The sequence below is a fragment of the Macaca fascicularis genome, chromosome 13 (assembly GCF_037993035.2).
Source record: "Macaca fascicularis isolate 582-1 chromosome 13, T2T-MFA8v1.1".
Taxonomy (NCBI): domain Eukaryota; kingdom Metazoa; phylum Chordata; class Mammalia; order Primates; family Cercopithecidae; genus Macaca; species Macaca fascicularis.
In genome coordinates, this window is record NC_088387.1 from 112,174,265 (window position 1) to 112,189,932 (window position 15,668).

Here is a 15,668-nt window from a genome sequence, read left to right on the forward strand (position 1 = left end):
TAAGGCACTTGGATCAGTGCTGACTGCTTTCCAATCCATCCCCTTTCTTCCCTTCACTGTTGCTCCTTGGACCACCCTTAGAACTGCTCTCCCTTTCTCTAGTCTTACTCTCCTGTGGCCCAAAGATCGTATTCCCCTGCTCTCATGAACTCACTAAAGCCTTTAGCTCCCAGCCTAATCTCCATAGTTCCCCCAAACAAGCCATATTGTCACTTGCCTCTCGGCTTTGCACAGCCACTTTTGCCCCGTTGCCTAGAAAGCCAGTTTCTTTCCCCGCATTCCTCATCTCAGGCTTTGCCTGGCTGAAGCTCACTCATCTTAGAGAACTTGGTTATACCAGTGACTTCCTCTAAGAACAGACATGATACCACAGCCTCCTGTGACTGGCCCTCTTCTGAGTGCTAAAGCAGATCTCCTGGCATGTACCCTTCTACTGCACTCAGTTAAGGGTTTATCTTTCTGTTTCCCTCTTAAACTTGAGGGTGACTCAATCTTGTTTTATTTGTCTTCCTAACTGCTACGACCCACACATAATTGGTACTAATTACATGTTTATGATAAAGAATAAATAAAACACAAAATTAATTTCTTTCTTGAAACATTTAAGTAAAAACAATTTTTGCTGATTAAAAAATGCTTTGTTAACATAGAAACAGAACACATATAACAATGATAATTCAAAATACAGCATCAAAGAATTTTTATGTCTACCAGATTCTGATAGCTTGGCTAAAGTTTTCACTTGGCTTTTATTCTTCCAGCAACCATTTACTGAGCAACTACTGTGTTCTGGGTACTTAAGATACAGACACAGTCCTTTTCCTCAAGTCCTTTTCCTAATGAGAATGCAGTACGGTACAGGCTATGACAAAGATGGGAAGGTGCTTTCAGGAAATGCGAACAGTCCAACAAGGCTTTAGTACTGAATGTGAAGAGGTTGGCAGGGCCAGACAGTACAGGTCTTTGTGAGGCAGAGAATTTGGACTATTATACTATCAAGATAATTTCAATTTACAGGCTTCACCTGAATTTACTCCCGGGCTTCATTCAGATGCAAAAAGATGAGGAGGTAGAAAATAAAGCTCAATTCAACAAGCATTTACTGAGTGTCTACTAGGTACAAGACACTGTGCATTAATATAATGAAGGAAATTAGAGAAATGAGTGATAGACAGGACTCTTACACTCAAACATGCACACTTCAAACATGGGAAAGAATTAATTTTAAAATACATGTACTAAAATTTTAAACATTATTTATATTGGGTTGTAGAAGCTATAGTCTCTTCTCAGATAATTTAAAAATCAAAACCATATTAGTATTGTTATTCTAAAAAATGACATTTCTTGAAATATTTCTCTTCTTTTAAAATTAATATCTTGGCCAGGTGTGGTGGCTCACGCCTGTAATCCCAGCACTTTGGGAGGCCAAGGTGGGCAGATCACCTAAGGTCAGGAGATCGAGACCATCCTGGCTAACACAGTGAAACCCCGTCTCTACTAAAGACACAAAAAATTAGCTGAGTGTGGCGGCGGGCGCCTGTAGTCCCAGCTACTCGGGAGGCTGAGGCAGGAAAATGGCATGAACCGGGAGGCAGAGCATGCAGTGAGTGGACATCATGCCACTGCACTCCAGCCTAGGCGATAGAGCAAGACTCCGTCCCAGAAAAAAAAAAAAAATTACAAAAATTAGGTGGGCATGGTGATGGGCACCTGTAATTCCAGCTACTTGGGAGGCTAAGGCAGGAGAATCACTTGAACCCGGGAGGTGGAGGTTGCAGTGAGTCGAGATCATGCCACTGCACCCCAGCCTGGGTGACAGAGTGAGACTTTGTCTCAAAAAAAAAAAAAAAAGAATTAAGATCTTGAACTGCTCCCCTTATGCCAAAAGTACAGACTAACTAAAAAGCAACTGGAAGAAATGATGAGAATGGTAGCAAGGACAGTATAGGGTCTTGGAAGGGAGCAGAGCATGGGAAGAGCACAGGCCTTGGAAGGGTAAGACTGGGTTGTAGGAATCTACTCTGCCATCTACCAGCTGGGTGTCCCTGAACCGCCCTAAGGCTCATCTGTCAAGGGGAAGCCTGCCTGTCCTCCCTTCCCACCTTCACAAAGGAGAGAATTTATACATGGGCACTTTGGAAACTTCAGAAATTACATACGTGAAACAGAAATTACATAAATGATCACGAACACCGTCAGAAACTCTCTCCAGCAGGCTTGTGGGTGACAATGGGAGGAACTATACCAGAGGGTGGAGAGTGCATCTGAGCTCACTGATGGCCATCAAAGGGGTAGCGCTTACTCAGGCAGGGCGTGTGTGACATACTTGCCGAAACCTTTCCCCGAGCCCCAGAGGCTACCTGGTCACCTTTAAAGGCATTGAGGAGAGGCGGCTATTGCCCCAGCATGTTTAAAACCACTTTTAGCTTTCTGGGAACACTAAACCCTATCTTTGTAAAAGTACCACATACACAGATCTTTTCTTTTTGATCAATGGCACCGCACAACTGATGGCATTACCGAGAGCAATATTTGTAATTACAAATGGCACATTCTGGAAATACTCTTATAATTTTTTTTTTTTTTTTTGAGACAGAGTCTGGCTCTGTCGCCCAGGCTGGAGTGCAGTGGCTGGATCTCAGCTCACTGCAAGCTCCACCTCCCGGGTTTACGCCATTCTCCTGCCTCAGCCTCCCGAGTAGCTGGGACTACAGGTGCCCGCCACATCGCCTGGCTAGTTTTTTGTATTTTTTAGTAGAGACGGGGTTTCACCACGTTCGCCAGGATGGTCTCGATCTCCTGACCTCGTGATCCACCCATCTCAGCCTCCCAAAGTGCTGGGATTACAGGCTTGAGCAACCGCGCCCGGCCAATACTCTTATAATCTTATGTATGGGTGGTTTGCATACCAACTGTAAACATTTTAGAATCTAAATCCTAAGATATAGGGAGTATCATAACTTAATTTGTAGATCTATTTTTTGTTTAAAAAAAAATAGGCCAGGCTTGGTGGCGTATGCCTGTAATCCCAGCACTTCGGGAGGTCAAGGCAGCAAGATGGCTTGAGCCTGGAGGTTCAAGACCAGCCTGGGGAACATGGCAAGACCTCGTCTCTACTAAAAATAATAACAAAAAAAGCTAGCCAGGTATGGTGGTGCGTGCCTGTAGTCTCAGCTACTCGGGAGGCTGAGGTGGGAGGATCACTGGAGCCCAGGAGTTCAAGGTTGTAATAAGCTACCATCACGCCACTGCACTTCAGCCTGGTCAACCGAGAAAGACTTTGTCTTTAAAAAAAAAGAAAAAGCTTATTGCACTCCCCGTGCCCACTAATAAGTAATACAACTCAATATAGGATATTTATAAGACACAAAAAGGTAGGAGAAAAAAAAATAACATGTGTTACCCTAACTTAGAAACAGCCACTTTAACATTTTGGTATATTTACTTCTAATCTTTTCATGAATGTCTTCATTTTATGTAGCTGTGGTTATGTTATACATTAATTTTGTAATTTGGCTTGACTTTTTATTATAACATAAACATTTTCCATGCTTTTATGAACTCTTCATAAACATTATTTTAAAAGCTACATACCTAATGTTCCACTGAATGCACACACCACTGTTTACATAACCCTTCCCTTTCTTTTGGATATTTAAGTTGTTTCTGATTTTTCAATATTATAAAGAGACTAATAACATTTATGTGTAATTTTTTTCTATATTTCAAATTATTTCTATTGAACAGACTGTGAGAAGTGAAATTTTTCTACCTCCATTTTTTATAATACTGCCTCCAAAAAGTCACTTAATAAATATCAAATGACAATAACGTCTCTCTGCATATTATAATGGATTTATTTCTACTCCTTACAGGAAACGTTAGGCAAGAAAAATAGTTAAACTATAGATATCAGCCAGAAAACCTACCATCCCCTCTCTGTCCAACAACAAACACTTGAGATAGATGCTTGTTTGCTATTAACCAGGCTGCATCAGTTATATTTTGATAATCCCTGGTGTTCCTTCCATAGACCAGTATTCGCTCTATAAACTCAGGATTTAGAATATAAGACAGCATACAAGAACTTTCCGTACTTGAGAGACCCATCAAAGCAGCAGAAAGAAAAAAAAAATCCAAAATAGTAATTCTGATATACAACATGTCCAAATGCAGAAATAAAATCTTCTAAATTCTAGAATCTTAAATAATTACTGATTTCTGGAATGTCAATAAGAGCCATATTCCTCAGCTTTAGAAATGTTACATTTGAAAAATTTAAATTATTTTTGCTCCTGTTTTTAAAAAAATTTTAAATTATTACAATACTTACATTTATATACATGTTACTACATATTTATATTCATATTTATAGTTACTGTGCATACAATTTTGTATATTGCTTTTTCCACATAACACACGTATTTTACTCTCCTATTAACAACACATTCAATTACATTTTTTACATTGCTTCAGCAATGGTATAGTCACACCATGTTTATTTTCTCTTAAGAATATAAGTCCAAAATTTCTCATATTTCTAGTCTAACAAGAAATTCAGGACTGGATTCCACCAGCAGATTCCATTGAGGTTACCTGTGTGTTGGTATACTATGAACCAGGTATAGTGAGGCTCTTTTTACATTTTATGTTTCACTGCCTTAAAGAGCTCAATATGATCTGACCAGACTTTGATCTCCATTTGTTTTATGGACTGAATATATTATCAAACAATAAAAATGTTACAGAGATTAGCTTCTAGGATTTTTTAAAAATTAGAATTCATTACGTAATAATAATGCTTCATGCAAATTAAAAAGTACCATTTTGGGATGGGGGACAGGTCATTAAAAACATACACTGAAACATTTGGTACTTTACTTGCACTTAGCAAACTTACTATAAAAATCAAACATCTTCTTTCAAGCATAAATCCCTCACACCAAAACAAAACTCTATTTCTGAAAACTCTATTTCTGAATATTGTCCCTTTAACGATTTTAAAGGGTCTGAATTATTTTAAGTAAGAATTTTGAAATTAAGTTTCATGTTACCATGGACCTTTTCAGGTGGTTCTAATACTCTGTGATTTGAAAAGTCTGCTTACCGTAACTCGAATAGTTAAAGTGTCCCCACAATATATGCCACACACTTACCAGGGAGGTTGACTTCCATCAAGTATTTCATACACAGTATGTTGGGATGAAGATAGCAGTCTTCAGTTATGTCTGGAAAACGAGGCAAATCTAAAAATGTGCCAACTTCAATTGTTTTTTTATAGATATCCTCGTAGTCAGGCCAAGACTGAAATAAAAGAGAGATCATCATAGTCGCAATTTTTGCAACAAAAATTATTTTAAAAAATATGTTCTGATTTAGAATGGCTATTATTAAAAAGTCAAAAAATAACAGATGCTGGTGAAGTTGTGCATAAAAAGGAACACTTATGCACTGTTGGTGGGAATGTGAATTAGTTCAGCCACTGTAGAAAGCAATTTGGAGATTTCTCAAAGAACTTAAAACAGACCTGCTATTCAAGCTAGCAATCCCATTACTGGATATATACCCAAAGGAATATAAGTCATTGATATATGCACATGTGTGTTCATCACAGCACTATTTACAATAGCAAAGACATAATATCAACCTAAATGCCTACCAACAGCAGACCAGATGAAGAAATTATGATCCACATACACCATGGAATACTACACAGCCCTAAGAACAAGATCATGTCCTTTGCAGCGACATGGATGGAGCTGGAGGCCATTATCCTAAGCAAATTAATTCAGTAACAAAAACCCAAATACTGCATTTCTCACTTATAAGTGGGAGCTAAACATTGAGTACACATGGACACAAAGAAGGGAACAGCAGACACAAGGGCCTACTTGAGGGTGGAGGGTGAGGATCAAAAAACTACCTTTACTGCGCTTATTACCTGGGTGACAAAATAATCTATACATCAAACCCCCAGGACATGCAATTTACCCATGTAACAAACCTGCACATGTGCCCCTTGAACCTAAACTCAAAGTCAGAAAGAAAAAAAAAATTTTCTGATTTAGCAAGTAATATGTTCCAAGCCAGAGTATTTAGAATGCTTAAGAAAAGAAAAAGGAACAGATAAAACTAACATGCATTCACGGAAAAAAATCTGGAATTTGGAGAAAAGTATGAAGGGAGAAAACCCCCATAAATCCTTAATATTTTAACTCAGCAATTTTAAATGATACATACTAAATGTTAAAAGCCACTAAAATTCCATTTGGCTCATACAACCCGATCACAGTTAAAATGTTTTCATGACTGCTCTGATACACAACTTCCCTCTCACCTTTCTCACCTGCACTCTCTCATTGCTCTTCAAATTCAGAGCTAACAAATGCAGATCACTGTTACATAATATTCACGTGCTTTTCTATATGGGAGTAACGCCAGGCTTTAAGTCTAGTAGTTAAAAATCCACAATTCAACTTTATACTAAACTGGCCCACATAAAAGCATATAAAAAGTATATAAAAGTTCAGGAAAGCTATGAACAAATATTAATATATTAATTCTGTCTAGCACTTACTTTAAGAACTCAGTTTTTTGCATATACCATTTGTATTTTTGCAATTTATAAACATTCCTAATATTAATACTGCATGTAATTTTTCATTTACTCATCTATTCTCATAAAAAATTTAGTTTAGAGCAGCTGGGCGTGGTGGCTCATGCCTGTAATCCCAGCACTTTGGGAGGCCGAGGTGGGTGGATCACGAGGTCAGAGATCAAGACCATCCCGGCTAACACGGTGAAACCCCATCTCTACTAAAAATACAAAAAATTAGCCAGGTGTGGTGGCGGGCACCTGTAGTCCTAGTTACTCGGGAGGCTGAGGCAGGAGAATGTCGTAAACCCGGGAGGCGGAGCTTGCAGTACGCCGAGATTGTACCACTGCACTCCAGCCTGGGCACAGAGCGAGACTCTGTCTCAAAAAAAAAAAAAAAAAAAAAAAAAAAAAATTAGTTTAGAGCCTATTATATGCAAGGAATTGTGCAAAGTACTTTGGGAAATAAAAACATGAATAAGATAATATCAGAAATAAAAAGATGAATAAGACAATTTCTTTAAAGAGTTGACAATCGAGAAAGGAGATAAGGCTTGGATAAATAACTATAGTACAAAATAGAAATTATCGGGTTATAACACACATGTGCTTGCGAGATTTCAAAAAACTAACATTTCTGATATGGTAGAACACTATTAAAATTGAGTCTAATATAAAAATTTTGAAAATCCATTTTGCAGTATCTATTAAAGTTGAGCATATGTACCCCCTAAGTCAAGGGAATTCTACTCCTAGCTATGTATACCCAGCAGAAATGTGTATGCATGACCATAAAAGACATGTACTAGGATGTTCATAACAACACTATTTGTGACAATTCTAGGCTGGAAATTACTCAAATGTCCGTAAATTACTTATCTACAATAGATCAGTAAATTGTGATATAATCTCACAATGGAACAGTATTCAGTAAGTGAATGTGCTACATGCAACAATGAGTCAATCTTCAAAACATAATGTTCAAAGAAAAAAGCCAGATGCAAAAGAGAACAATTCCATTTATATAAAGTATAAAACTCAGTAACTCTGTCCCCAGCTTCTGTACTGTTAGAAGTCAGGATCTGATTACTCTAAGGGTGGGTAGGACAGGACTGGAAGGGAGCACGCAGCAGAGCTCCTGGGGTGCTAGTAATGCTTCTCCATGAAGCTGGGTGCTGGGGATGTGACTGTGTTCAGGTTGTGAAAATTCATCACACTGTATATACATTTATGATGTGTAGACTTTCCTATGTGTCTATTTTACCTCAATAAAAAGTAAAAAAAAAAAAAAAAAAGCTTCATGCATCACCTTTGTGGGAGAAATCATCGTTCAAATACAAAGGTGGAAAGACCTTAATGGTGCAGGGGTATGTGCTTATACAGAAACAAGCATACTGTGAGTTTTTAGAATTTATAACTATGCGTGATTTCCCTTTGTCTGAAGTTAAAATCTTCTCTGTATTATATTTATTTTGGTACAACTACTTCAATAGCTAAACTCTTACATTTCCTTAGGAAAAATGCCTTCAGTTTATGTTATATTATCAACATATGATTGATCTGTAGCTAAAGAATACAGAGTAATTTTCTGTTAATCCAAAGTAGCAATGTGGCATTTTAAGATTTTCTTTAACGTTGGGATACAGTTAATCTACTTGTACACTAAAATACTATTGATTGTATTTTAATCTGTGAATTTTAAAAAGAGAAAAGAAAAATAAGTTCTCAGTGACCTTTGAAAAGAACGTGACCTCTTTTTTATTTATAAAATTAATTAATTTAGACCTCTGGTTCATTCTGCACAGAATTTGAAACATCTTTTCAAGCTGAGACAATTTAACATTACTAATAAGATTTATGGCAATCTTAATCCTTTTAAATAATGCAGGTAAGAGATGCAATTAAGTACTTTTATCTGCAAACAAAACACTAGAGCGGTAAATGTTCCCCTTAGAAAAAAAATCATCTAAAAAATGATTTAATGGATGATAAATTCATGACAAGTATGTGTAAGGTCATTAATGAAAAGCAACCTGGTAGGTTAAAAGGATTTAGCATATTTTCAGAACTTCCACACTAAAAGCTGATACATCAAACTCAACATCTGGTGACAAAGAGGCCACTATTCTTTCCAATATGAATTGAGGAGAAAATAATTATCAAGTGTGCTTATCTATTTATCCTATAGATTAGATTCCACATTCTACTAGTCTCAATTCAGTATTATAGATTTCATTTTTAAAAATTTCTTTTATTTTTAAACAGAACTAACTTTTCCTTTTTGAGTAACACTGAAAATATTTTTTTAAAGGTGGCTAAAGGGTTTTCAATCCCATCCCATTTTCTTTTAACCAATCTTGTCTCATTGTTATGCATTTAGGTTATTTCCCATTTTTAAACCAGTATAAATAAAGCCATGATGAATGTATGTTAGCAACATTTAAATTTGATTATAAAAATAACACATCAACATTATAGAAAATTTAGGAAATATAAAATTCTATACTAAAAGATAATAAAAATCTCTGACAACTTGGAGAAACCCTCTGTTAGGATCTGGGTGGACTTTCCTCTCAGTTCATTTGGGCACATCCATATTTATAACATTGGGATTTAAATTCAACAGCCTATTTGACATCTCTACTTGGATTATCTCTCTAGTATGTCAAACTTATATATCCCAACATCTTCCACATCCCTAAATTTTAATCCCTCCAGCAGTGTTCCTTACCCAGTCACAAAAAGCAAACATTTAGGAACATCCTTGACACCTCCCTTCCCTCACACACCACATTCATTCCATTCCACAGACTTCACTCCACCTGCAAGCTTGGTCTTCAGTGATAGTCCTTCTCATCACAACTCTACCCCAGACCCAAACTATCAAAAACCTCCTGACAGCCCTATATCTGCTTCTACCTCTTTGCAATTGGGAGCCAAGGTAAGATTTTATTTTATTTTATTATTTTATTTTTTTGAGACAGGGTCTCACTCTATTGCCCAGGCTGGAGTGCTGTGGCATGATCACACTCACTACAGCCTTGACCTCCTGGGCTCAAGTGATCCTCCTGCCTCAGCCATCTGGGTAGGCTGCGACTACAGGCATGCGCCACCACACCCAGCTAATTTTTTTCTATTTTTTGTAGAGATGGAGTTTTGTCATGTTGCCCAGGCTGGTCTTGAACTCCTAGGGTCATGCAATCCGCCTGCCTTGGCCTCCCAAAGTGTTGGGATTACAGGCATGAGCCACTGCACCCAGCCCAGGGTAAGATTATAAAATGAAAATCGGGTATGTCTTTCCCATACTAAAATCCCTCTAATAGTTTACATTGCTCTTAGGCCAAGCTCCTGCCTGTTTGAGAGCTTTTGTACAAACTAGATTAAGAATATAGTTTCATCTCCTGAATTATGACCTAACATTATGTTTTGTGAGAATTTTCTAATGCCACGAGATAACCTGTGAGAACATCATTTTGAGTGACTGTAAAATATTCTTCTTTATGAATCCATCATTTCCTTATTACTGGATATTTATGTTAGATATACATATCATGCATCATATTAAGCAGCTAAGAAAACGTGCTTTGATAGGCTGTTTCATGACTTAGGAAAATATTCATAGTACAATACTCAATTTTTAAAATGCAGGAGACAAATTTGTATATACGCTTCAATCCTAATTTTGCAAATATGTTTATGCACATTAAATAAGACAATCAAAAATAGCAAATGTTAATGGCATTCATGAGAAATCAGACTGTAATTTTCATCTCCTTCTTTATACTTCTCATTATTTTCTACATTTCTTCTAATTCTGAATACATTACTTTTATAATAAGAAAAAAATAACATTCAAAAATATATTATGGTTGTCTAAAAAATTAAACATAGCCTTACTATATGATCCAATAATAGCACTTCTGGAATTGAAAGCAGGGACGCGAACAAATATTTGTATACCAATGTTCCTGTTGGCATTGCTCACAATAGCCAAAAGGTAGAAATGACCCAAATGTACACCAATGAATGGATGAACAAAATGTGGTATGTATGTACATAAATGTATATATATTTTATATAAGATAAAGCTGGATATTAGCAAGTAGTATAGATTTTGAATGTTTTATATATATCACAGAATATTATCCAGCCTGAAAAGGAATGAAATTCCAACACGAGCTACACTATAGGTGATCCTTAAAGATATTATGCTAAGTGAAATAAGCCAGACGCCAGACACAAACGGACAAATGTTGTATGAGTCCACATTTATGAGATACCTAAAGAAGTCAAATTCCTAGAAACAGAAAGCAGAACGGGGGTTACCAGAGGATGGAACAAGTGGGGAATGGGAAGTTGGTGTCTAATGCCTATGAGTTTCAATGTGGGAAGATGAAAAAATTCTAGAGATGGATGGTGGTGATGGATGCACAAAAATGTAAATACACTCAATACCACTGAGCTGCACACTTACAAATGGCTAAAATGGTAACTTTTACGTATATATTGCCACCAAAAAAAGTATAAAATGGAACCTAAGTTCTCAGACAAGGTGGCAGGAGAAAAAAAAAGAAAAAAGGAATCTAAGTAATGTCTGTCTAAAGGAAAAACACACACACACAACATGTTAAAGAGGTCATAATTAGAAGTGTAATAAAGCTGAAAAATTTTAAAAATTCAGCATATATGAAATATACAGACATTCAAAATTTATACCATTTGCTAATATCTACTTTTATCTTACACAAAACCTCTTAGAAATAGAAATATACCTTTGGGGGAAATACGGAGTTATTAAACTATAATTATTAAAAATGTAACACCAAGAGATGTGTCTGCATTTCCCAGAATAAGAAGCCTGCCAGAATCTTATCCATCAGATACAATGTACTCTGTCAATGACTTACACAGAGAGTAGGGATACTGCTATCTTTTTAGCCTTGATTTTCACTATTTTCATATATGTTAAACTCATAGACCAGTCTCTACATAGACATAGTTCCCAAACAGTTTTAAACAGAATCCTGTTTAAAACAACACATACTTAATAAGGTATAACAGCATTTTGTTTTATACTGACCCGTTGGTTATCTGCTAATTCTACCTCAACTCTTCTGTGGGACAAGGTGAAATAACAAAAGACAGACAGAGATACAGATAAGGCTTATGTGCACTGCTCAAAGCACAATCTCCATCAGAATCCCTTGCAAGATGCTTCCAAAAAACATCTTCTTAGAGCCCACACTATACTTACTGAATCCATTTCTGACACTGGGTCTAAGAATCTGCAGTTTAAACAAGCTCTCCAGGATATTCTTAAGCACACTAAAGCCTGAGAGCGTCCAGAGATTAATGAAATTGCTATGGATCCCCAGAAAACAGAATATGCCAGTTTCAGGAAACAAAAAATAAAATGCAGAGGCTATTTTTCTTGTAGACAGGAGGGAGTGCTCAGCTAGTTTAACTCTCCAAGTTTGGAAAGAGAGGCACATATACACATTCCAGTGAGGCCGAGATGATGGTAGCCAGGGGCGGCAGGGGGGTGGGGGGCGGGGGCACGGGGAAGTGGGCCAGGAACACAAGAAAACACCAGCTGGCTTGTCTCCCTCATGCTGTCTGGGAGGGAAGAGTAGAAATGAGGGAACCCGATCATCATGCTCACCTCAATTTCCCTCAAGTAGACTTGAAACCTGTCAGATTATTATGCTAATAAAGATTGCACAAACAATCCCAAGCACTACATGTGGCCTGCAGAGTAAGAAGGTGAATAAATCCAGAGTCAGGTTTGAAGACTCCGGGCAGATCAAAACAATCCAATAAGGCCTTCATTTGAAGGTGCTTAAGAAGTGACTGACAGCTCTGGAGGAGACTTTTTCTTCCTTCCACCAAAAGAAACCCAGTTTCACAAAGGGTGTAAGATTGCTCCAAGGCAAAATGAATCATCCTGGCTAAGTGCCACGCAGTGGGTTTGGCTGACCCAGTATTACATCTTTTCTTTTTACTCATTCAGGGAGAAGATCAGAATGCTGTTGATCAACATTCAAAATATTGGAGATGTACTTCAGAATAAATTTCCAGTTTCCTCTTTATCCCTTCTTGCTGAGTCTAGCGAGGGATGATGAAATGACTAACTCTTGAGAGGATTGAGAAACACTGCCAAGGACTGTGGTAGAACAGTATCTATGTTACATATTATCTATTTTTAAACTCATCTGTAGGTTTAAAATATATAAAGAAAATCAAGGCTGAAAAGATAGAAGTAGACCTATTGTAAGTCACTGACAGAATAAATTGTATCTAATACAGACAAGTATGTCTAGACCAAATACTTCGGTTCAATCAATGATCTGATTATTTGGTATGCTGTGAAGAGATGGTGCCCCTGAAAGATAACTAGATTTTCAGTTTATTCTACGAGGTAAACTGAAAGATTTTTGCTAGAAGTAAATAGGGCTTCAAGTCAGCACCACACTCCAGAAAGTTGAGTCACAAATGGAGCAGCAGAAGAGGCAGAGGCAGAAAAAGGAGAAGAGGGTTATCTCCAAATTAATTTAAGTAAATGAAATGAACTGGCTATCTACCTGGGCTCACGAATCACAACTAAGAAAAAGGAGATGGCTGGAAAGACTAAAATTTAATTTGCACACCTCTCCTGAGCTCTGCTCCTAAGTCAGGGTAATGGCAGGAAGACTGAGACTCTCACGCTGCTTGGAAAAAGAAAACAAACCACATCAACTCTCTCTGTATGCCATGTCCCTCTGCTTTAAGTGAGGTTTGCCAGATTTTGTTGTAATTAAGACAGAGGGGCCACTGAAATACTAACACAACAACTTAATGGAAAGAAACAGCTCACCTGGGATAAAGGTTTGAAAAGGGTTTTTTTGTTTTTTGTTGTTTTTTTTTTTTTTTTGGTTTTTAGATGTGCTCTCAACTTTCTGGAATAACAAAAATAAAACAAAACCAAACACAGAAGGAAAACAGTCCCCAGCAGCCCACACACAAAACTCCACTGGCATATCTTCATCGCCATCTCCTAGCACAATTGCACCTTTTGTCATTTCTGGTGGAGGTACAGCTGCTGAAGAAGCCAAGACTTAGTGGAGAAAGCTAAGGCATGGAAGCAGGGAAGAAAAGGCGTCCTTTGTTAATGAAAAGCCGTTTCCATTTAAAAGTTTCAACATACTATAGAATAGTGAATGCACTTTTGTGAGCAAAAGCAAAAAGCACACAATGAAGAAAAGCTGCCTGTCAATTAAATCAACAGTCATCTGAAGGCAACACAAACCACCTCTTCTTGAAAAAAGAGGGAACGAAGGGAGGGAAGAAGGGAGGGAGTGTGGACATTTACTACACTTGGCTGAGGATGTGTCTAAAAGGTATAATAAATGTGACATACAGGGCTTCTAGAGTGATACAGGTCCATTTCATTACAATAGTAAGAAATTACAAGTTTAATACTTTTTTTAAAAGACCACAAAGCTACAATAAATTGTTCCAGCACGCATTAAAAACAGAGTGCTTGGGAAAGCATTTTATTGAATTTCACAAATTTACAGCGAGTTTATTTTCCTTCATGAAGCAATACTTTAAGACAGGTAAGGACAGGCTAGAGTTTCTGTTACACAACAGCAGGCTCCTGTGATAAACCTGATTACAATACCCTGTCAGAGGCAAACTTCCTGCTCAGCTATTTAAAAAAAAAAAAAAAAAAAAGAGTGCAGTGCCTCACCCTTACTTACTCTTATTGTTGTTTTGAGGCAAAGATTCAGCAGAGAAAAAGCTAATGCTAAGTGCACCTGTTAATCCAAACAGATATCAAGACTCTCCATAACAAAGGAAAATTAACGAGGAATAAAACTACCAGAAGTAATGACAAAGCACTATATTTATGGAAAAAGAATAAAATGAATTCCACATGTATCATGATGCATAAATAGTTCACCCTGCATTTTTAATCTGCTAGACTTTTCTTAAGGACAGTAAACCTACTATGTAGTAGAAAAAAATACGTTTTTTTTTTTTTTTTTTTTGAGACAGGGTCTCACTCTGTTGCCTAGGCTGTAGTGCAGTGGCACAATCACAGCTCACTGCAGCCTCCACTTTCTGGGCTCAGGTGATCCTCTCACCTCAGCCTCCTGAGTAGCTGGGACCACAGGCAGGTGCCGCCACATCCAGCTAATGTTTGTATTTTTTGTAGAGCCAGGGTTTCACCATGTTGCCCAGGCTGGTCTCAAACTCCAGGGCTTAACGGATACTCCCACCTCACCCTCCCAAAGTGCTGGGATTACAGGCGTAAGCCACCATGCCCAACCACAAAAAATATTTTTTTTATGTTCAAAATCTAGTCTTCTGGGGATTTGTGGTGAACATATTGCTTTATGTGAAATATAGTCTTGGCCCTGAGGACGAGGCCTTTTTAGAAACGTGTTGTCAACTTGCACAGGCAAACACAAACCTTATAAACAAATACAAAATTATGAACTGCTGACCAATGAGGATTTGCCAACTGAACAGGAGATAATAATTTGTTTTGGCCCCAGGATCAGAGCTGGTAAAAACCTACTGGAGTCCTCCTTAATATGTGTCTGTTCTCCAAACACTCTGCTGATTGTTGCACAGCCATGTTCCAATTTCACATATCTGTAGCAATGAAGTTTAAAAGATGGTATCAAGAAGAGTAGATAATCTCAAAATAATTTCTATTTGATTTTGGAAGGGTTATATGATTACTGTTGCAGCAGATTTACCTCTGCCATTACTCGGTTTAGTTTAGGCTAGTGTGAAACCAAGTTCCCATTCTCTCCTCCTGGGAGGGAGAGGTGAGGGCACCCCAGGCATACTGGGTACTGGGGCATACTGGCCCAGGATGAAACAAAATCACAGGTAATCCATACAAAATCATCAGCTTCACTTAGCAAACAATGAGGTATGATTCTAAAAGAAATATAAATGTAGTCTCAGATATATTTTCTAGCCTGAGTAACTCACTATTAGTTTCAGCATATCGGTAAGAATCTGAACTGGTAACTTTTTCATATGAATGATACTGACACACCCATAACTCTTATTT

General features: G+C 37.5%; 1 protein-coding gene across 6 annotated transcripts in view; it reads right to left on the reverse strand.

The window, feature by feature from the left end:
• TAF1B (TATA-box binding protein associated factor, RNA polymerase I subunit B) overlaps positions 1-15,668 on the reverse strand; it is an 83,765-nt gene that overhangs the window by 22,866 nt on the left and 45,231 nt on the right. For all 6 annotated transcript variants that reach the window (XM_045369814.2, XM_065527441.2, XM_065527442.2 and 3 more), the window contains exon 9: positions 5,160-5,307. In XM_045369814.2, the coding sequence (XP_045225749.2) occupies positions 5,160-5,307 (148 nt within the window). The remainder of the gene's footprint in view (positions 1-5,159; positions 5,308-15,668) is intronic.